This window comes from Pseudopodoces humilis, chromosome 16 (genome assembly GCF_049639895.1).
Source record: "Pseudopodoces humilis isolate 2021_Gansu_Grassland_sample_001 chromosome 16, ASM4963989v1, whole genome shotgun sequence".
Taxonomy (NCBI): Eukaryota; Metazoa; Chordata; class Aves; order Passeriformes; family Paridae; genus Pseudopodoces; species Pseudopodoces humilis.
The window spans coordinates 14989653-15012082 of NC_142215.1; the positions used below are offsets into that span (position 1 = coordinate 14989653).

Consider the following 22430-nt stretch of genomic DNA (forward strand, 5'->3'; position numbering starts at 1 on the left):
AAAGTTATCAACCACTAAGGCAATGGCACAGGAGCCATTAATGGGAAAAAAAAATTCAACTATTTCAATGCTGACCCCAGTTTCAAGTTTCTCCAGACTGTCCCTGAAGAATGAAAATAGTGTAAAGAAAAACTGGTTTTGTCCCATGCATCTGGAATACCTTTGTTTGAATTCTCTTCTCTGTGCAGAAGCTCTTTGCTAGCTCTCTATATATGCAGATTACATACATTTAGCACCTCTTTCTAAACAGTGGGATTATGTGAATACAGTTACAGTAAAATTTAAAATATTTCTAATAATTTACAGATTAAAACATAAAAATATTTCTAATTTTATTTGAAATAACTAATGTAACATTTGCATAATGCCTCTGACAGTCTGGTTAAAAAAAGCACCTCATACCTGCTCCTGTGGCCACTTCTGTCTGTCCTCTGGGGATCTTGACTTTGCTTTAAAACCTCGATGCACATCTCCACTGTGCTTAGAGGCAGATGGGATATTCAGCGATTTTGGCCTCCCCTCATGCCTGTTAGCACTGTGAACAGCTTCTCCCTTTGAACAAGTCTCTTTGTAGTCATGTGCCATGTTTTCAGTCCCAGTGTGCTCTGGACTCATTTCTGTTGTACTGTTAATACTGCTCATGCTCATACTCATTTTGATTTCTGCTACAATCTGGTCAATGTCCTCTTCCTGCTCTTCCAGGTCTGCATCCTCTTTTCTAGAATGATATGGTGATATTCCCTGTGAATTTCCATTAGCCTCTGCTGGGTAATAGTCCGGATAGTCACCTTCACTTTGACAGTATTGTATGTTTTCTTCTTGGTCCTGTATCTCCAAAGATGATGCTTCATCCTCCAAAATCTGAATGCCATTATCTTGACCTTCCTGCCACTCTTGCCTGTCCATCACCTCATTTTCATCTTGGTGCTGAATTTTACTTTCAGCCCATTCTTCTACAGCTTCCTGACATTCATCTGTTTCAACATGGTGTTCCTCATGGGGAGCATACTCCTCCCCATTGCAGTCCATTCCTTCCAGGTAGCTGTCATCCTCTGGACAGTATCTGATGTAGTATGTGATCCCCTCCTCTTCTTCTGGCAAGCCTTCATCATAGTCCTCCTCCTCAGAAGTGTTGTTTACGTAGTCAGAGCTGGAGTCACCATCTCCACTATGGTCATTGCACTCATGTTCCACAGGTGTGGGACTACCTGGTCTGACAGTTGCTAGTTCTGCCTCCTTTGCTGCATAATCTTCAATGGGAAGGTCACTTTCTTCATTTTCGGGCTCCCTGGTGTGAGATGAAGTCGGGCAAGCTCTGGCTCTGTGATCCAACATGCTGGCTGTAGTGCTTTGATGTTTCCTGTTTGCCATAGCCAGCTCCTTACATGACAATCATTTCCAGCAATTACTGCAGGGAAGATGGAAAAACACACATTCAGGAAAAGGTCATCAGCAGAGAACAGTGATGTTAATAGGAAGCAAACTGATGGGTTAATTTGGTAAAAAAGCCTGTGTTTGTAGAGATTTCACCAAATTCAGATAGCTAACTTTTAAAATGCTTATGCTATGGAACCATGAAATCAAAGTAATAAGTTGCACTCTGAAAGGAACAGATAAAGAGAAGGTTCTACATTTATGCTAAATGTATTCTAGTATAGGCTCTCTTCTGTCAGTTTGACAGAGAATTAATCCTGAACCTTGAAATTAGTTTTCAATTTTTCTTTCTTGCCAGTAAGGGGTCATGCTTTGATCACTATGCAGTAAATGGGACCTCTTTTCAATTTTCAGCTTAGGCATTTCTTTAACGTGTACTGAAAGCAAACATTTAGAATATGACCTGCTCTTACCAAAACTAAAGGAAAATAATTCTATTAACTTAGCAGTCACATAGTGCATTAAAAGATAATGCATTGATATTAAAAGTTATTTTTTTAAAGGCACTTGGCTGGTTTATTAGCCCTTTCTATCTGGATGCCATGAAGTATCTCTCATTGTTAAACCAAATATTGCTTTTAGAATAGATTATTTCTGTTGGAAGGGACCTACAAAAATCACCCAGTGCTGACCAAGTTAAAGCATGCTATCAGGGCCTGGTCCAAATGCCTCTTAAAACACTGACAGGCTTGGGCATTGACTGCCACTGGAAGCCTGTTCTAGCACCTGACCGTGCTCCTAGTAAAGTAATGCTCCTAATGTCCAGTCTGAACCCACTGTGATACAGCTTTGAACCATTCCCAAGCATCTTGTCACTGGATACCTTCTCTGGGGAGAAGTTCTGCACCTCCCTGCCCACTTCCCCTCTGGAGGATGCTGTAGAGGGCAATGAGATCACCTAAACCTCCTTTCTACAAACCAGACCAGCTCAAAACCCTTTGCTACCCCTCAAAGGACACCTCCTTCCAGCCCTTTCACCAGCTCTGCTGCCATTCTGTGCACACATACGAGGACCTTCACATCTTTCTTAGATGACGGGGTCCAAAAGTACACACAGCACCCAGGTGAGTCTAAATAAGCAGAGGTTATATGAACTATATAAAAAATAGTTAAAGAAAATAGCTAATTCTAGATAGGCTTGACAAGTATGATCTGCTGCATGATTTGGAAGGGGGAAATAACATATTCTCAGTATCCGTGTTTCTCTGCATTTCATTGTTGTATCCTTTTGATAAACTTGACCTGTGCAGTTACTTGAGGCATGAAGTGAGCTCAGGCTCCTCACCTGCGTAACACAACTGGGAGAACAGTTTGATTTAACCAGGCTTGAGCAATAAAACTGGCATGGAGCTAAAGGATTAGAGGAGCTATATAGGGAGTAATTTCTTAGGCATTCTGAACTTAGAAAAAAAAAAAATCCTGTCACTGTAACCTAGAACCTTATAGAACCCCTGTAGAACTTCTGACACCACAAGAAAACTCTCAATCCTTAGTTTTTGACAAATCCAGGGATGTAATGTATCTATGAATTATTGCAAAGATATCATGTGGTAAATCTAACCCTGAAACATGGGTTCTAGATTCTGAGAAACAAAGCAGAAGTCATGTTAGTCACAGCAGGAGATACGAAAGGAACACAGCATATGGAGCACTTTTTGGTTGTTACCTTGAAGAATTAGTCTTGACATAATAAAGCTTTAAAGTAAATAGTGTATCTGAAGAGAAGTTTTAAAGGAGAAGATCAGAGAAGGCAAAACTTTCTCAGTGATTACTTGCCCCTGCTCACTATTGGAAGAACTAGGAGACTCGCAAGGTTTTCTCAGTGCAATCTGTATGCCCATTATCCCTTTAATAATAATGATACTTATTTACTATGTAGTCAGTTAGAAGAAACTCAGAACAACAAGCCATCCATCCCCTGGGGTTACCCCTGATTTAGTCAGCTTTGACTGCAAACTAAAGATGTTTCTATACTGTGACTGCAGTATAAAAAAATATATTTTACATTGGATTAAAATAGTAATCTAAGTCACAACACTGCAATGCTCTGCACAGGCTGCAAAAAACTGCCCACAAGCAAGACAAATTGCTTGTATGACCATTTCAGGAATGAATATACTACACATACATGTCTAAAATGAGTTAAGATGGAGAGCTATAATAATTCTGAATGGCACTGCAAGAAAACAACAGAGATCTCATCTGGTTTGACCAAAAATTATTTTTTGTCAAGAACAGAACAAATTGCCTCTTATTGACCGAAAAGTTCTCATGTGCAATAGCCTCAATCTTCTAGTGGAAATATTATCCATATTAAATAATACTTAAATATATTTACAGTGCACTTGACCCTGCTTATAAGTCACTACAGTGTAGCTGAAGCTACAGAAGCACAGAGCCTATAACAAGCACAGTTTGAAACCCATGACTCAGATTTTCCTAAAGCATATGGAGATGAGAACCCTTTTTTTAGCCAGTGTAATGGAGTTTTTCCACCCACATCTAAGACTCTTCATTTAGTATCCAGGCCCTAAAACTGTCATAAGTGGTATCTCTACAGCAATAGCCTTTTATAAATTCCAAGAGTGAATGCTCAAAGACGTCACTTACCTGCAGGAAAATGCAGTGCATTCTAGATATTCTGGAACACATTGCAGGAAGCCACCTGAATGTGATTTGAGAGACAAAAGGCAGGAGCCTAGGGAGGGAGGGGTGGCTGATGAGAGGAGCTCCATCAGCTGTGGGTGCCAGGTGAGGGCTCTCAGCAGGGTAATGCAGTCCTGCCCCACCAGGGCCCTGCTAATGTGCAGCAGCTGCACTGTGGTGGGAAGAACTTAAAAAAAAATAGTGGCAGACTGGAAATTTTTTAGAGCATAGGTGGTAAGAAATAGAGAAAATAATTCTTCTCAAGCATGTCTAGCACTGATATCCTGGGACATGGGAAATGGGTTTTCAGTTAATTCAGCTTGAGCAATGATTGAGGACAGTGCTTAACCCCTGTATGCTGGAACTGAGGCAAAATAAGACGGATTTTTTGGTGAGAGGCAATGCTGATCTTAATGCTATGGAAACTGAAGTTACAAAGCAATCTCTGCATAGCAATTACAATTCTAGTTGGCCTCCTTTGCAATCTTCTCAGGCACTACTCTTAAGGTAACAAAGTACTGAAATAAAAAGGCAGAATTTATTATTTTCAGCCCATGAATTGCAGACTGAATGTGCACTGATTACAGCATCTTCAAGTATAAAATGTAACTTCTCCAACTGTACCAACACATCAGAATTACTGAGCTGAGTTTTCAAACACCAGTCTGAGAACTGCTCTTTATGGAGCTGCAGATACATTTCTGTCAAGAAAACACACAGCTGTATTTTAACTCAAATATTAGAACAGCCAGGGCAGCCTAGTTTTCTTCCCCTGTATCAAAATATCTCCCAAGCTTCCTAACAAAATGCTACCTAATCACTGATTAGGTTTAGCATAACCTGAATATTTTAAGCTGTTTCATGTCACAGCAATGTTCCTGAGGGCCACAGGTCTGAACTCTTCTGTCTTCTCACCTACAGAGACATTAATCTTACAGGTTTTGAAAGTACAAAATCAGAATTTTGACTTTTTTTTTTTAGAAATGCAGCAGATACCAAGTTTTTACCATGTGTTCTGCTATTCAGACTGCTGTACAAAGCCTTCTGAGTCACTGACTGCATGGATTAGTACTTTAGCTAATATTCACATCAGTTACTGTAACCTTCTAACATCATAGGTATCAAGAAAATTAGAAATTGGAGAAAATACTGTATTTCTATCTAATATTACTCAATGTTGTAGTGAAGAGAGGAGTAAAGATTTGCTGGATCCAGAGGCACTTTATCAATAAAGGCTCCAATGGAGCCCACAGATCATTTCCTCTGCTTGGTGTAAGACTCCCTCCTACTTCTTATATCTCACCTCCCTCCTTGATAGCAGAGTTAAGTCAAACTTCTGCATCACTCCAAGCACATTTTTGCACTTCTGGCTGCAGTTGGGATGAAGTGTTCCTGGGAACATGGATCAGTGCTGGATCCCTGTTTACATTCCTTGGGATTCAGTAATTTTATCTTGCTGAGACAATCAAACCCTGACTTCAGTTGTACAGTGCATCACTAAATCTCCATCAGTACTGTCAGGATCAGTGAATAAGGGACAAGTTACACATGGTTCTCAGTAAAAATGCTTTTCTTTCAATAATGATTTTACTTTATTTTTCTTAATTTTCCCTAGCTCAGCTCAGTGTTGAAAGGAAAATCAATCTCCAGGAAACACATGCTGCATTTCCATGTAAGAATAAAAAGGAGTATGCATAGGGGAACCGATTTCTTCTGCTCCCAGAAACAGGACTACTGGCTTACAGCTGGAATTTATTTTAATCAGTACTCATTATACTCATTAGCTTTCTCCTGAGTTTGCTGCACCTAATCCCAGACAGCTGTAGGGAGGGATTTATCAACCTTAACACTTTAACATCTTTCACCTGTGTAGAAAGATCTCTTTACTGTCCTCCCAGTAAAAGAGACCAATTAAATTAGCATTAAAAATGGGAAATTATACGCAATTCTAAACAGGGTGAAATACCCAGTATGGTAATGCTGGCTGTGGTTAAAGAACTGCATTGCATCTATACTTCATTCATAAATTGAATAGATTTTAGTGGGAGCAAAACAAGTTAATGACATTTAACATCCACAGTGACCTGAGGGGGCAGGGGAGCACTGTTAGGGTCTTCTGGCAACAAATACACTGTTGCATGCTTGTCTACAGCCAAATTATTTTGGAGCCCTGCTGTTTCAACTTACAGGTGAACTAAGAATTTTACTGGCCTGAATTTGATATATTCACTTTATTTTGCAAGGCCTCTTTCCTGTGCCTTCTCCTCCCCAGGTTTATTTTTCCATCTACTCCTCAGTCTTTCTCCCACACTTCAGACATCTGCATCCTTTGTCAGTTTTGACAGAACTGACAGTCAAGTTTTGCTTCCCTGGAATTGTTCAATACCTCCTATTTTCTGCAGTTATCCTCTGCAATCTCGCTGCTATTAAACTGGTTCTACTCTTTATAAGTCATCTTCAGATGTAAGTTATAAGCACTGCCACAGAATTTACTTCCAGGCGAGATCATAGCACATGCAGCCCACAGCCCTGCTTCTCTCTGCTGAGCTGTGCTGTGGATGCACTGCAGACTGAAGCTATTCCATATGTTGGCCCTATATATTCATAATCCAGAAATGATGTGAAAAAGAAAAAAACAACACCCAACCCTCTCAACACAGACATGTTTAGATCTGCTACATTCATCTACTTACTCAGTACCTCTGTAACTGAGATAACAGTATTTTTCAACAGAACTGCATCAGAAAATTCATGATTGCAAGGCTTTATGATAATTATATCAGTCTCTTCTCCAATAAAGAGATAAGTTAAAGTGGAAAAGAATCTAACTTCATTCAAAACAATTTTTAATATTAACCTAATAGTATTTTTCAGTAAGCTTTCATTACAGAAGACTTAATAGGCTCCCATCTGCTAAGCTGGTTGAGAGGAATTATGACTGATCCTAGACTGGGAACTGGAATTTTTAATAAGCTGATAACAGAACATGAGCCTGCTGTGACTATGTCAGATTCTGTAGCTATTTGATTCCCCAAGGCCAAATGCATTAACTTCATTTTTCAGTGGTGCTGACTCTCCAGACCATGAGAATTGATTACACAAAGCTCCAGAAGCAGAGTGCAGGTGACTGCCAGCTCTTCTAAAAGCAGGTGGAACTGGGATCCTGACTCTCACTGGAGCCATAATCCGGCAGTGTCAGTGCCAGCAGTCCGAGCATGTGACATGGGATTTTGGAAGAGCACAGTCTCTGACAAAGGGAAGGGAGGAGAGGACACAGCACAGGAAGAAGGGGCATGCTGGTTCCCCTTGCACAGAGTGAGCTTGGGTAACACTGACCTTCTAATACTGGGGATGAAAAGAGTCTCCAGCAATGAGGACTACCACAACATAATTAAATTAGGGTCATGTCATGACGCTCCAAGTGCCATCTCAGTGTTACTGAGGTTCTCTCACTCAGGCTGGCATAGCCTGATATAGGACTTATTCATTTATGTTAGGCCGGTTAAAAATGTCAATTCCTTTCTCTGAGGCTTTTGAATTTAAAACAAAAACACCCTATAAAACACCACTGCATTGTTTCAGAGAAGGGAAAGGCCTAGGACAGAACCTTCCATTATTAGGACATAATCACACTGGTCCTTTTATGTCCAGGCTGTTAGATCTGCATGGCAGTAAATACCTACAAGAACAGTCTTATGCATGCATATCTCTTCCTCAATGCAAGTTCAGCAGGTCCAGCATAGCCCAAAACACCTTTTTCTTTGGGATTTTTGTGGCCATGTACAATTCAGGGGTGCTGCTGGAACCTGCATGTCTTAGAGGTGGCCAAGTTCCTCAGTTCCCTCAAAAAAACCTTTAGGGAGTAGGGGAAACAATTGGCAAAGACATCTGAGAAATCTAGACAATGGTAGTGCTAAACTCCAGTCTTTGTGATTTGATGCTTCATTTGGAGATGGATTAATATTTATAAAATGATAAAATGGCTTTATTCACCTATTTATAAAAATATACCATAAAGACTACATAGAAGTAAGTGCTTGCATAGAAAAATTATTAATTTTTAGCAGCTGAGTTCTGACTTTTTTTACTGTGAAAAGGTTTTTAACTGAAAACTGGGCCGAGGTCTAGATTTTCCTTGTGTATAGAACTCCAGTATGAGTACAGAGAGCAGTGGAGTTGGTCTTGGGAAGGCCACTTCTGCCTTTTACAGTGTATGTGAGTTATCTTTGCTCATAAAGCATCCTACATGCTTTACTAAAACCTTCATGAATACAAGTATTTAGGTAAGCCACAGTAAAGCAGCTTTGCATATATATGACACTTCAATGGTGCTATTGACAGTCTAAAAAAAACCAAACAGGCAAACTCAAAGAGAATTAGAGAGGATGCTGAATTTATGAGGAGTATGTTTCTTTCTATGAGTTTTTGTGACCAAACAATACACCTGATGAGGAATTTTTTAATTGCTAAGTTTAATTTTTGCAGGAAGTGGCTGAAAATAGCCAGAAGCTATTGAGAAAATTAGCTTTGACGAAGAGATATTATGTATGAAATAAACCTGAAGTGTTTTGTCCATGTTGTTGACAACTTAGGACATTTCCAGGAAGTTTAAAGCTTAACTTTTGGAACTTCCAGTTTCTCTTGGTTCTTGCAAAATGACCTAAATAACCCTTTCATTTCTTCTTTCATCCTGGAGAATATTCTTCTCAACCCACAACAAAAATCAGAGGGCTGAAAGAAGACAAGTCTTAAATGATCTCTCTTACTATTTATTTTAAGGTATTTCTATTCTCACATGCTTGACCTCTTCTAGATAGTCTATACAGACTAGACTTGTAGTTATAAAAATAAGAGTAGAAAACATAAAATGAGGATAGAACTAACAGCAACATGCTATCTAAGTTTTTCAAATTTATCTTTCATTTTTCCTTCACATTTCCTTCATTCAAATCCAACAAAATACAAGTAAGGAAATACATTTTAAAATACTGTTGTCTGCACCAGGCAGAAACCTCTTGGGATTCAGAAATACATTTTCTTTTGTCCTGTGAAATTCTATTCAAAATTAGCCTGTTTTAATCTGACTTTTTCTTTTCTATGAGTGCCTTTAGAAAATGATGACAATTTGTCAAAAAACTTTATAAAATCGACACTGAAGTTAGACGTCTTTCAATATTTCTTTATTTTCTCAGTCTCTTCTATCAAGACCCAGTTTCCCATTTCCCTGCTGGGCTGCTGTCAGGCTGGGACTGCCTCAGGTCCAAAAGAAAACAAAGCACTTTACACACTCTGAATAGACAAACCAGAAAACCATCAAACACACCGTGTGTGATTTGAGGAGGGAAGAAAGAGATGGTCTGTGTTCCCCCAGTGCCTCTGGCTCACACAGTAAATGCTGTGAGTTTTGCAGCTCACCTGCAGAGCCTGAGTGCAGCTGAGGTTCATGTAATGCTGACCCTGTGTCTGGCTGTACACAGTCCCTTGTTTTCAGGAGGGGCAGAAATAAAACCAGAAGATACAAATTTACAATATCAACAAAAGTTATTTAAATTTGTTAATTGTAGCAACAACATGGTGAAGTCCAGATTCAAGGTCTTCCTTTTAACCTAAACTCCCCATCCTCACACAGGGCATATCTGTGTTACAATTTTATGATTACACATTATTTTATACCACCTGCCTCTGATTTTTAAAAGCACAGTTGGGATAGGCCAGGAGGAAAAACAGCTAAAGACAACTATTAGATTTGGTGCTACTCAGTGTTTCAGAGCTTCAATCAATCATCTAAATATTATTTTAATATGCTTAATATATATGAAATAGAGACTTAGAAAACAGCAAGAGATTTGCATGGGAAGCAGAGCAAGAATGATTCTTAAAGAAGCGAGGGAAATGTGTGGGGGAAGCGAAAATGAGCAGCAGCTAAAAATAGATGGCATTAAAATACATGACTTGCCAGTTATCTCAAGAGTAGCCACTAGGGTCTTCCTGTGTAGCTAAGATCTTATCCAATTTCTCTGCTTCTTCTAATGTGAATACTGTGAATCTGAGGTAGTCACAAAAAAAATCACTGAATAGGCAAACAAAGAAAATATTATGTCCATTATTAATCATCATTAATGCTTATTTTATTAGTTTAACAATCGACAGCAGACTGAGAAATTCAAGTTGTGAGATAAATTCTCATTTCTGTATGTCAAGATTGTTTCATTTGCAGTTTTGCAGAAATTCTGCCTAAAGCAACAATGGCTGCAGTGAATTAGATACTGCAAATACACATCCCTGTATCCACAGGCAATGCTGTTAAAATGGAGCAGCCTGTCCTGAGTTACTACTGAGCTATAACGAAATGTTGGCAGTGTGCAGGTTGCATTCTCAGTACAATATGAACTGTGAGTGCACTAGAGACATGAACAGCATCTATTGACCTGCCATACCTATTGCACCTCTCCTCACCCTGAAACCAACAACCAACAAGAGATGACTGCAATGGAATGTCTGCTAAACCACATCAACATGAACAAGTACATTTGAGATGTTTGATTACCTCACCTGAGAGTAAAATCTCTAAAATTACTTTTCTATGGGTTTGAAAATCTTCCTTTTTGAGCTATTCACCAGGTGATATCGCAGGGTATTTGAGCTGATTTAATTAATTTTCCAATTTTTAAAAGATTTTACATTCTGAATTGTGTTCTTGCATTTTTTTTCATGGTATATAATATTTGTTCTGTTTGATTTAATCTAGTAAGCTTTTAAAATTCAATAATTACCTTTTAAAAGCCATTCTAAAAATTCTCTATAACTGGCACCCATCAATAGAAATTAAAAGTAGAACAGAAGAAGAAATGCTAAAGACAGTGTAAAATTCAATCGCACTGCAGAGATGGCATTCTTGAGCATATATCCCAGATCAGTGTAGCTTTTATAGTTAAAAAGATTAGCTGTTTCCTGCTGCAGCAATAAAAATGTGTAATCACATATTTAATTCTCATTTATTGTTGATGTGGCTTAATCAGTCTTTAGGGTTTAATTCCCCAGCTCAAAGAGTGATACTAAACCTGTGCTGCTGCATCCATACAGTTGTGAGAGTTGGGATAAACATCAGTTTTGCAGTGTTAAGCCTGCTATAGAGAAAAAGCCACCCAAACCAAAGCCTTATTTAAGGCCCCTTAAACAGGGGGAAGCACAGAGGCAGGATATTTGTATTCAATAGAATAAGATGAAACTCCAAAATTAAGGCAATGAGATTTTATGGCTTTTTCTTGTGACTGCTCTGCTCCAAGAGATCAGTTTCAAATAATGAAAAAGTACCCCTCAAGCACACAAAGTTCCAGTGATAACTATGCAGAGGCATCAACTTTGAATTTTATTCCATAATAAATACAAATTTTAGTAACTTCTTATGATTATTGTATCTCCTAAGTTACTGAGAATAAGGGAAAAGTATAAGATGTATAGGAATAAGGGAAGGAGATACAGGAGTAAGGAAAAAATATATTTTAACATTACCATGCATAAAGAAAATATGCCATTCAATTAAAACACATTCAGCCACTCTGAGACAATCTGCAATCCATCCAGAGCTCTGGTAGAATTTTCAGTCTGTCTTAGAATAGATTATACAAAGTTTTCCAATGCTTTGCAGAGCAAGTTTCTGCTGACTATGGAGGCTACACCAAAGTCTGGCAATCTTTCTATGTCTTGCTAATCTGTATGCTTCTTGTCATCTTGCAATTTCCTGGGTAACACTTTTATCTCAATAACAAGGTTGGTTTCTAGACTGACTTGCACTAAATGGTAACAGATCCCTCTAAGCATAACATGAGGCAGTGCTGGTGTAACAATGAGGAGCCGTGGGGCTGGAATTCAACAATGGAACAGACACTGGAGCTGGAGGCAGCTGTGTGAAACCTCCACTTGCACACATCTGTTTTAGCAGAACCTGGCCTTGCACAACTGACATGCAAAACCATCACCTACTGCAAGTTCTCCGAGCCTTACACAGCGGTTTTTTGGTCAAAATGTTCACAAAAACCAGCCAACTGAAATACATTTCCTTCTTATCTCTATTTATTGGTGTACTTTGGAAAAGATTATTCACTGGAAAACCACTAAAGAAAAACTTCTGCATTTGGCTGCTAATGTCAGTTTAAATACCACTTTAGGAATAAAACTGATTCCACCTAAAATGTCAATATATGGAATTATTCCTTTCTGTCTACAAAAATTCAGTGTTTCGAAATGGACTGAACAATGACTGTAAAGTGTATTATGCAGTCAGAAATGTGGTATAAGGGTCAGACAAAATTTACTTTGTCTGGAATATAGAAAATAATAATAGTCTTCCATGGCAAATTCCTAGAAGAGCCTTTTAAGCCATCAAATCTATCTATACAATGATGGGTGACTTGGGGATACAGGGGAAAGGTGAGGCAGGATTTGGGGACTTCATCCAAGGATCAGTACTTTTGACAAGATATGTAAATTCTAAATTTCAACGCTATTAGAGGAAAAAAATGAAACTGCAATAAAAACATCTTCACAGTAAGAAGAAATATAACATCTCTTGGTTCCTTGAGATTCTGTTGCACAAGAATACAAGTCTGTGATGTAAATTTGACCATTTCCCTTTAGCAGAAATGTCCCTGTTGCTGTGGTGCAGCCACACTGACTGCTGTGAGCCTGGCAATCCAACACAGCCCTGGCACCCAGTTGCAGCCTCCTGAGCACACTCAGCTGGACCTGACATTACTGCTGGCTACAACGAAAATAGGTTTTATTGAACCTGACATGCAGTTAGAAGGGAAAGGAAATTGGTTAAATTTAAGCTGTTTGAGCAAGCTTTGCACTCTGCTATCACACAGCTATAAAAGAACCCAATGGGTGTTGGCTAAATAGGTTTACACACACGCAAGAATAATTTTAGCTCATCACGAATTCGAAACCTTTAATTTTTGGAACTGTGTGTCAGACACACACACTCCCACTTGCTGCAGATGGAAGTAAGGCTTCTCTAACAGGTCATGCATATTACACAACAAATACACAAGCAAGTACATCTCTTAAAGACGTTTATATAATATTAATATCTACATAGGTATAAGTGGTAAATCTATAACTTCATCTCCTTCAGTTCCTTCTCCCACTAGAAAAAAAAAATCTAGAGATCTAGAGATTTAGAATCTAGAATCAAAGAATATTTGAGGAATGCCAAGACAATATTATGGGTTGGGACAGTACTTCAAAAAATGCGTTCTTGCCATTTAAACACCATCATTTAAGTACTTTGAGGGTTTATATAATGGGATACATTTATCCATTAACAATATCAGGTAACTATAAGGCAGAGTTATTTAATTCAACATCACCATTAAAGAGACATAATGAAAATGCTGCATTTTGGTCACATCCAGTTTCACTTGGAATACAGTGACTACATATATTCCTGCTATTTGTGTCTTTGAAATCAGTTTTTTCTTGACAGTTTTTAGAAAGCTATGGCTGTTTAAGAATAAGCTCTTCAGGGTGGATGCAAATATTCCAAAAGCATTTGTGGCAACCCTTTTTATCATATTTTTATCTTTTAAAAGCCAGGCACATGACTTTTAAGATTTGTTGCAGATGTATTTCCACATGCACAAGGAAAACACACAGACTTGGTGCACCTGAACTCCACAAAACATTACTCTCACCAATACAGCTGTATTCCACTCCCTTTATTCTTTGTTGTGGTTTCACAGAAATCTGCCAACTTCATCCTGGCTCAATTTAATTTACAGAGAGGTTGCTTTATTATTTTAATAAATAATAAATTATGCCTGCAATATGTTTTTAACTGTTTTGCTTTTACTGCCATCAACTTTCTTCATTCAAATAAATGTCCTCAGCAAAGTCCTTATATTAGAGTATCCCTTCATGCAAAGAGGTGATGTCATACCAAAGTAAAACATAATGGCACTGGGAAAAAGGGGACATTTTAGCATGTCATTATTTAAATTTTTTTTTCATTTTTCCATTCAAAAGGAGAAGAAATTCTTAAACTTGATACTTAAAAATGCATGGTGTACAAGCAATTAATGTTTCAAAAGTTACTTATTAGTATTTTATACTTCAGTTTACTGTTTACCAAGTAAAGCTCCTTTGAATTTTTTCTATATGCATCTGTTCAAAATTTTAATACAATGAAATTGGAAATGCTTACCACAGGCAATTAATTAATCATTGTGAAATGATTTCATGTATGTGCTTCTCCAGCCTTGTGAGGAAAAAAGTTGGCTTTCCTTCAATAAATACTAATTTCAAGTTAAGTAGAGGTAAATTATGTATACCATTTGAATAATAATGCAGAAGTGAATAATGAAGAATAGGTCACTTTAAATAAAGCCTGGAGATTGAACAAAACATTTCAAACTGTACCATTTAAGGCAAACATTTTCAACTCTACTCCAAGAGCATCCATGGTGAATGGTAAGAGGGCTGGAGGAGGGTGGTTGGAACCCTGAGACTGGCAATTGAGGAGAGCTGCAGAGGGAGGTCACTGGAAAGGCCTCATTTGTAGAAGAAAATGGAGATGCTCACCTTTCCCATAACTCAGGGTTTAAGTGCTGGGTTAGAGGTTTACACCCAACCATTTACACTCATATTTTACAGCTTCTTGATTCTGAGTGTGTAATAACTCCTCAAAAAGGTTTCTCTTTATCACTATTGACCTTAAAATCCTGTGAATGGTTTCACAGATTCACTTAACATAACCATAGGGAAAAAATGAATTTTTCTTTAAAATGTTACAGGAAAAGGACTGACAGCCTCATTTTAATGAGTTGAACCTCACCCACAATTAGATTTTTCAGGCTTTGACAATTGACACTTTCCTCATTAACACTCTTTCCATTTAATTAGTATAAGAGGATTAGGTAGCATTTTTCTCCTTAATAGAACATTGTGGTTTTTAAAGTCATACAAATACTTGCATGCTGGCAGATTTAGTAAATAAGTAAAAAAAAAATCTTTTGAAAGAATAAAACAAGGGTAAAGAATATTGTGTTAGCTCTTTTCAAGATAAAATATTCCACCTTTGTTCAGCAGAATTAGCAAATTGAAGGGCTAATTTATGAGACCTTTTACAAAATAAAGATTTAACGAGAGTAGTAGATAATGAAGATAATCAGAGACTTTAACTGTGAATTATATTGTGGGATTTTCCATTTTCTACCTTTGAAAAAATATCTGTAGCTTGCAGCTGGTTGTGTTTCAGTCACACTGCTCTTTAGTAGATGATCACCTCATTTGAAAAACAAGATTAGAAAGATTTTTCCTCTCAGTTTCTAAGGCACAAACTGCACATCAGTAAAATCCTCTCCAATTTATAAAAACTGGGTAGAAGATAAAGACTCTGTCAATCACTGCAGCAGATCCTCAGGATGACTTGAAACCTTACACCCACCAGCTTTGATTTGTATATATATACACTTTATGGAAATGAGACCTTTCCTTCTAAATAAGTATTTTGAATGCAAAGTTATTTAACTGTGCTCTGAATGACACAGTTACAGCTTAACAGGTTTACATGTAAATAGTCACTGAAAACAAAGCACTAACCACAATACCTTAAACTCTTATTTGGTATTGGAGACACGCAGTGACCTGACAGGAGAATGCTGTGCTTGATGCCATGTGAGCAGTGAAGGATGTGCTCTGAACTAAGTCTGCAATTTAAATGGGTATTGACAAATGGATTATTGGTCCTTCCTGTTGTCTGCTGTTCCCTATGGCAATGGGGACTAGGACATGCTGCATAAAGGGAAAACAAATGATGCTTTGGCTTCTGTACTTGAATTGATTTTCACTAAGCCACTACAGGTCCAGCAGGGCCACCTGTAAGGCAAATATTAAATCAAATCCCACATTCACTGCTTTCAAGCCTGCCCAAGAAGCAGAATGCAGAGGCACACTGGTGGGCCTGGCAGAACTAAGCCTTGTATCTGTTGGGCATAGATGACCTGAAAGGCTGTTTCAAATGCTGGACAGCAAAGGTGCAGAATCATTTAACTGTGAGCATGGGAGCAGCTCATCAGTGTAAAACCCATATCCCTGTAATATGGAGCCACGTGTCTGATTTCATAAATGCATATTTACCACCACTGAGGACCAAAACTGAAGTACCTGAACTATGTGAACTGCTCCTTTATTTCCTGGTTCCGAAATCAGCACTTTAGCCACAAACATCTTCCTGAATTGCAATTTATTTTTTTTTAAACAGGTTAGAGTAGTGTGCTCTCTGCTTTAGTACCTCAGGAAAAAACACTGAATGCAGTGTTGCACTCCAATTGCAGAATTGTGGAATTTGGTTACCAAATATTAACACCTCACAGAAGTTAACATCAGCTACAGCAACTCTTTGTCGTTGCTCAGTAAAGCACAACACAGGAGAGATCTTAATACTGATTTGGGATCTCATGTCCTTTTTCACAAGAGGTATTTTATTAACATGCCTTCTCTCCAAGAAGCATTTACCAAGGACAAATTAAATGCTTCTCAGGGAGAAGTCCTGCATCTACTACCATACTTACAGCTAAACCATCTTTTCCTTTCTAACTAGGATTGACTACATAACCAGAAAAATAAGCAGATTTAATTTTGTTTAAAAGACAAACTTATTTTTCAAGAGTTTCCCAGAAGTATCAATCGCCAGCTTACAGAGACCTAATTTCATGTGTGCAGTAATTGCATTGGTATGTAGGAGTGATTAGGAGCCTTTGAAGGAGGTTTCTAAAGAAAACCTAGAGACTGTTAGATTGCCACACAATGACCATACAGTTGTCTTGCACCCTAAAACAATTATCTCTGTGTATGAAGACTGCTGTCTAAAAGACAAAGGCTTATTTCAAGTCCTTGCACTAAATCTATTGTGGATGTCTGAGTATTTCAGTCTCCAGGTACTGCACCAGGAGCCTTCCAAAAGCTCTGAAATTCCATTTCCTCAGTAGATGATACCCAAATCTAATCAAGCTCAGTGCAAATCCTTTCTCACATTCACAATTTCTATTCTGAATTAGTGACTGAAAAAGGGAGTATTTTGATTTCACATTGTAAAGATAAAAAATGAATGCCACATCTTTATTGGTCTGGGGTATTTTTGCTAGCATATTTGAGTCTTCTCTCATTCTTCATTCCATTCCTTTCAATGTCAAATTCATTATCAGGCCTTGTAAGTGGGTCTTACTGCAAAATAATTGAACTCTGAATGTTTGAATTGTGAATGTTTGAATTATGAATATTGTATCACACTTTTCTTGCATAAGAGTACCTGCTGATAATCTAAGTTATGGACTACATATTTTTCACTTTCAGATTTGAGATTTTTACATCTTATTCTATCACGTTTTCCTTTTCTCTGCTTCTGCTTTTTATGATTTCAATAGTTGTTTAAAGTTATGTCTCTGTCTCCAAATGTAATTCTCCAAAGTAAGGACCATCCCTTTTTTTTCCCTTTTCACATGATTAAGCTATTCAAAACAGGCCTCAAGGCAGTGATTTAATATTTGGTAACAAAAAGATAATGAGATTTTCTGGTTCAAAGTAAATCATAGCTGTTGCATATCTTGACAATTTTGTGCTTGGATATTTAACTTGGGGATCAAAACCATTAATCTAGAATGCATCTATAAATTTATAGAATGTTGTACCAATAGATAAAACTTCTTCCTGACTCACTTAAAAAATGTGTTTACTAATTCATGTATATTAAATGGCAAAGGAGCAAATGTGTTCAGGGTATGCTGCCTGCTGCCGAGAGATAGGGATGTCTGAAAGAGATGTCACAATTCACCTTTTACCAAAGAGCCAACTTTATTTTTATCATGTTATTTAGAAGGATTTCAGTTAAATAACCCCCCCCAAATCTGTGGCTGTTACAAGTGCCACCCTGTAAGAATATTGTAACCAAAAAGGATTGACAAAAAATTGTTCCTCCAGTGTGTTTGGTTTATCTTTGCAGCCTTGGGTCTCTTCAATTTCATTATTTCCAAAGCATATGCAATTTCTACTTGGCCTTTCCTAGAGTTGCTAAGAGGAGATTATCACTGGAGGTGGTTGGGAGGCAGCTACATGTTCAAAACTATGAGGCTTACAAAGGAAAGTAACAACAATTTGGTAGCTTTCAGGTTATTTTAATTTTTTTAAATTAGCTATCAAGCTTTTTCCTTTTATTGTTTTTTAAAATATTTTTCAAACATGTATCCAAAATTTTCTAAATCTGCTTTCCGTAGTAACCTTATTCAGAATGTCAGCCCTGCTCAGTCAAACACTACCCTAAACATCTGCTGAGGAAAGATTAAGATTTCACTAGCTAAACACAATACATGGAAATACTCTCAGAGCAGGTACTGCTGAATGAAATTCACATATGCATCTAAAAAAGTGGACTAAAAATAAATTAGAAATACATATAAAATTGGAAATATTTACTTATGATTCAACCAAATTTCCAGTTTAATTTTTTTGCCACAGAAGCAAATTTCCATGGTTTTGGATATATAAGATATCCATAAGACCAGACTACTACTGTGACCCTCCTTGAATTATCACTGAAAGGGGTGGTGAAAAGAAAAACGCACTTGCAATTTAATGCTGTTTCACAATCTGCATGATGTAAATCCTGCTTGTCCCATTTTCCCAGTGGTGGTCTCCATGTACAGCAGGCTGGAGACACGCAGGGTGAGTTTCCAGGAGCGGCTCAGGCACAAAGGCTGTGCTGTGGCAGCAGAACAGGGTGTGCCAGCTGTGCCAAGCCACCCTGGTACCTCCTTGCTTGGGTGACCTGCAGTACAGTCAGAGGACTGGAGCTAATAATGTTAATTTTAAGTGGGAAGTCTGCATTTATCTTTTATCTCCTCTAATTTACCCATATCCATGGCACAGACATTTTATTTTTTTAAGATCATGCATAAGATCTTTAAAAGCTTTGGTAGTACTTGTAGTTAGTAATCGGCTTCAGTCTTAATTCTGCAATACCAACCAAGAGACAACACTGAAAAGTAGGGAGGAGGCATTTTACTAATCCATGTGTGTTCTAGTAGAAGATTCTGAAATTCTTCCTGGCCAGTTTAAACCACCTGTAGTCATGACCCTTGGTCTTGCACATATTGGCTAGCAGCCACAATTATTTCTGAGAGCACCGTTTTTTTCAGTTTTTAAATTTTAATTATTTGCAAGGGCTTCTTGAAAAGAACATGTGCAAGAAGAATTGGAGATGTATGTTCCCACTGTAGGAGGTAGGAGAAAGGACTCATTCTCATCTGGCTCATGAAGTTGCATCTCTGAGGCTGGTTAGTACAAAATATAGAAATGCATGCTGACAATCAAGAACTTGCTAAAAGAGAATCTTTGTATTTAAAAAAACCCTGAACTTTTGTGGTTTTTTTATTCTATTTAATGCAGTAATCTATAATTGTTGTATGGTCCTACTGAGGAAATATTCTTTGGAGGAGAAAAGAGAAAAATACTTTCTGCATTTGTAGGCTGGCATGGTATCACTTTAATGTTGCAGTCACAAATGCAGCTAAGCACACACTGAATGCCTTGTATTTCTATTTCTCCACTTCAAAAGAATTTCTTCCTGCTGACACAGCAAAGCTGACAACATGCTACAGTAATCAATGCTGTCTGTGTCTCAGACAAACCCAAGTAATGTGGGCTTTGAATGCCTGCAGATACGCTGTCAGTAACAAGCTGTCCTGAACAACCTGAGCAACAGCACACAGAGCATCTCCACATCACCTGCTGCCTGAAAACCTCTGCCATGTCTTTAGGACAAGCTTCATAAAAACATACCAAGGAAAAACCTGTCCTTATTGGTTATTCCAAGATAATGAAAGCACAAAATAACATTTTTATCTTTGTGAACAATCTGCATCATACAGATGATACAGAACTTGAACGTTATGAGCTGAGGCAGGGACACAAGCACACAAGGCAGATCAGGATATGTGTGAACAGCCCTCAGTTCAGTATCAGGTGCCTGCCAGGCTGACCTGCTAACACAGAACAGTGGCAGTGCTTTACTTCTGCTGTAATTAAAGAAGTCTGTACAAGAAAGGATGCTGCACAGGGACTCCAAGAGTATTAACGAGCTCCAGATCACTGAGGTAAATTAAAAGCTGGAAATTAAAGATGCTCAAGCATTGTCTCGTATTAGAAGGGATTGTGCTTCATAGTTGTACTGGATATACTTAAATATGTATTTTCTTCAAGCTTTTATATTACAGGTCTCATGCAGTTTCCTAACTGCCAGTGTAAATTGCAAGATACTTTAGAAAAGTGAATACAATTCCTTTTCTCAGCATTCCTATAATTTTATATCAATGGTTCAAGGACGTATTTCCAAATGTACTCACATAAATGAACAAACAAAGTCTGTTTAAAAACTTCAGTCCATGCACAAAATTTAACCTATACATTTCTTATTCAATTTTTCATCTACCAATCTCTTTTCCCCTTTTCAAAATAAGAGATGGATAGAATTTAATGTAATTAATACCCAGTGACTCTAAGGAAAAAATGAAACTTTTTCTTTTGAAAACAGGATATTTTAAATGGTGCTGTAAGAAAATGCCTTCAATTGACACTGGATTCCTTTGCTATCATACTTTTTACTGTCAGATGTCCTCACACACAGCCCTTTTGGATAGTTTCCTGTATGTCCACAGAGACAAAGTCCCATACACATATATCCATGCATAAGCATAAATGGAAGTAAAAAATGAATGCATACATTATCCTTTCTTTTTAGATAGTGAGCATATGTTCACTGTCAACAGCTACAGGACATGAAGTTTCAATTTGTGAATTGTTCAGGATTCAACAAAAAGATAAAAAAAATACATTCAACCAGCTCAATGACCACAATTTAAAAAAATCGAGCCTCCAAAATGGAATTCTAAAATGAAAGTCTTTCTAAACTTCAGCATGTTAGGATGTCATGTTAAATTGTAGCAGAACTAAATTCTAGCCATCTGCAAAGACAAATAGGTTGCATTTATTTCAAATCACAATTATTTTTAAGGACATTTCCTGACATTTTCTGTCAAGCTGATGTTTCTACAGGATATTGGGACATTTTATTTTTATGCCTGTGCAGATAAAGGAAGAATTCTCCCCCAGGTTAGAATAACAAAGGATTTCTGTTTCCTTTCTGATTCTGTAGAAAAGAATCTACTTCCTGGCATCTCTTGCCTCTTTTCATTTATAAAATTCTCTAGCATGCTGGTAATCCCTTTGACTCCCCATGTCTCTAGGCAGCACTTTATAATCTACATATCTTGATTAGATTGTTCTATAAATTTTATACTGTTACAAAAAATTAGTTAGTGGTTGCTGGTACAGGGTCAATCTCTACCCAGCTGTATTAAAAAAAGTCTGTATCCAGTTGACTTGTTGCAAAAGAACCGAGTGAAAACGGTGATCCCTTCCACCCTTTACAGGAACATAAACTGTATTCCAACAGAAAATTCAGATTCTTCTTCGTAAGACTCCAGTTCTCTGCCAAGTTTGTTTCTTGTTCAGCCTCAGCAAACCATAAAATATCAATTACATTTTTTCCACTCTATTTTACTATTTTCTGCACTGTATTGCTAAAGATATCCTGTACTTTCCAGACTACTTGGATTATAGCTGTGCTCCTTGGACACAAATCTAACTCTCTGATGATTCCCCTCTTTCACACTGAGATTCTTCTGCATCACATAACTACCACACTTGCCACTTTCAAGGCCAAACAAATACTAAGGGCTAAACTGCTAAACCAAAATAAGATATTGTGTATGAAGGCTAAAAGAGATTATTTATCTTCTTTATTTTCCTTAAGTGCAGGATAAAGGATGGTACAGACTGCACCACTAAATGTCAGGTGGTACCACAGCAGTTAATGCTAACACTCATCTCATGTGTTGGACACAGCTCCAGCTGGCACAGCCTTGCAGCTGACCAAGGAACAGAGATGCCTCATGCAGGGAGAAGAATTCAGGGTTTTTGTTGTACTGTACACTCAAGACATCCTTTGCTTCTCCCACATAAACACTAATAAGTGTCACTTGCAGCATTTTTTGTTGTCTTAGGTAATTTTTGACTTGATCGTGTGAGCATTATAAATTACTCAATTTTTCTTTCTTAAAAATAGCTGCTCCTTTTTACCTTCTCTAGTGAGGATACACTGCTTGGAACAACAGTTGCAGCAGGCACTGTACACACATACAGCATGCATAGCATCTAGATAGACAAGGGGAATAAAATGCAAGAAAGCAGAGAAAAATATGCTTGTCCACAGTCTTGATTTTTAGCATGTCATTATC

The 22430-nt window shown here is 37.7% G+C and overlaps 1 protein-coding gene across 10 annotated transcripts in view; it reads right to left on the reverse strand.

Moving 5' to 3' along the window:
* Positions 1–22430, reverse strand: part of APBA2 (amyloid beta precursor protein binding family A member 2) — an 88593-nt gene that overhangs the window by 36800 nt on the left and 29363 nt on the right. For 4 of the 10 annotated variants that reach the window (XM_088063043.1, XM_005521450.3, XM_005521449.3 and 1 more), the window contains one exon: positions 403–1408. In XM_088063043.1, the coding sequence (XP_087919169.1) occupies positions 403–1371 (969 nt within the window). In that variant the 5' untranslated portion in view covers positions 1372–1408. The other 6 variants (XM_088063038.1, XM_088063045.1, XM_088063039.1 and 3 more) reach the window with 6 other exon arrangements.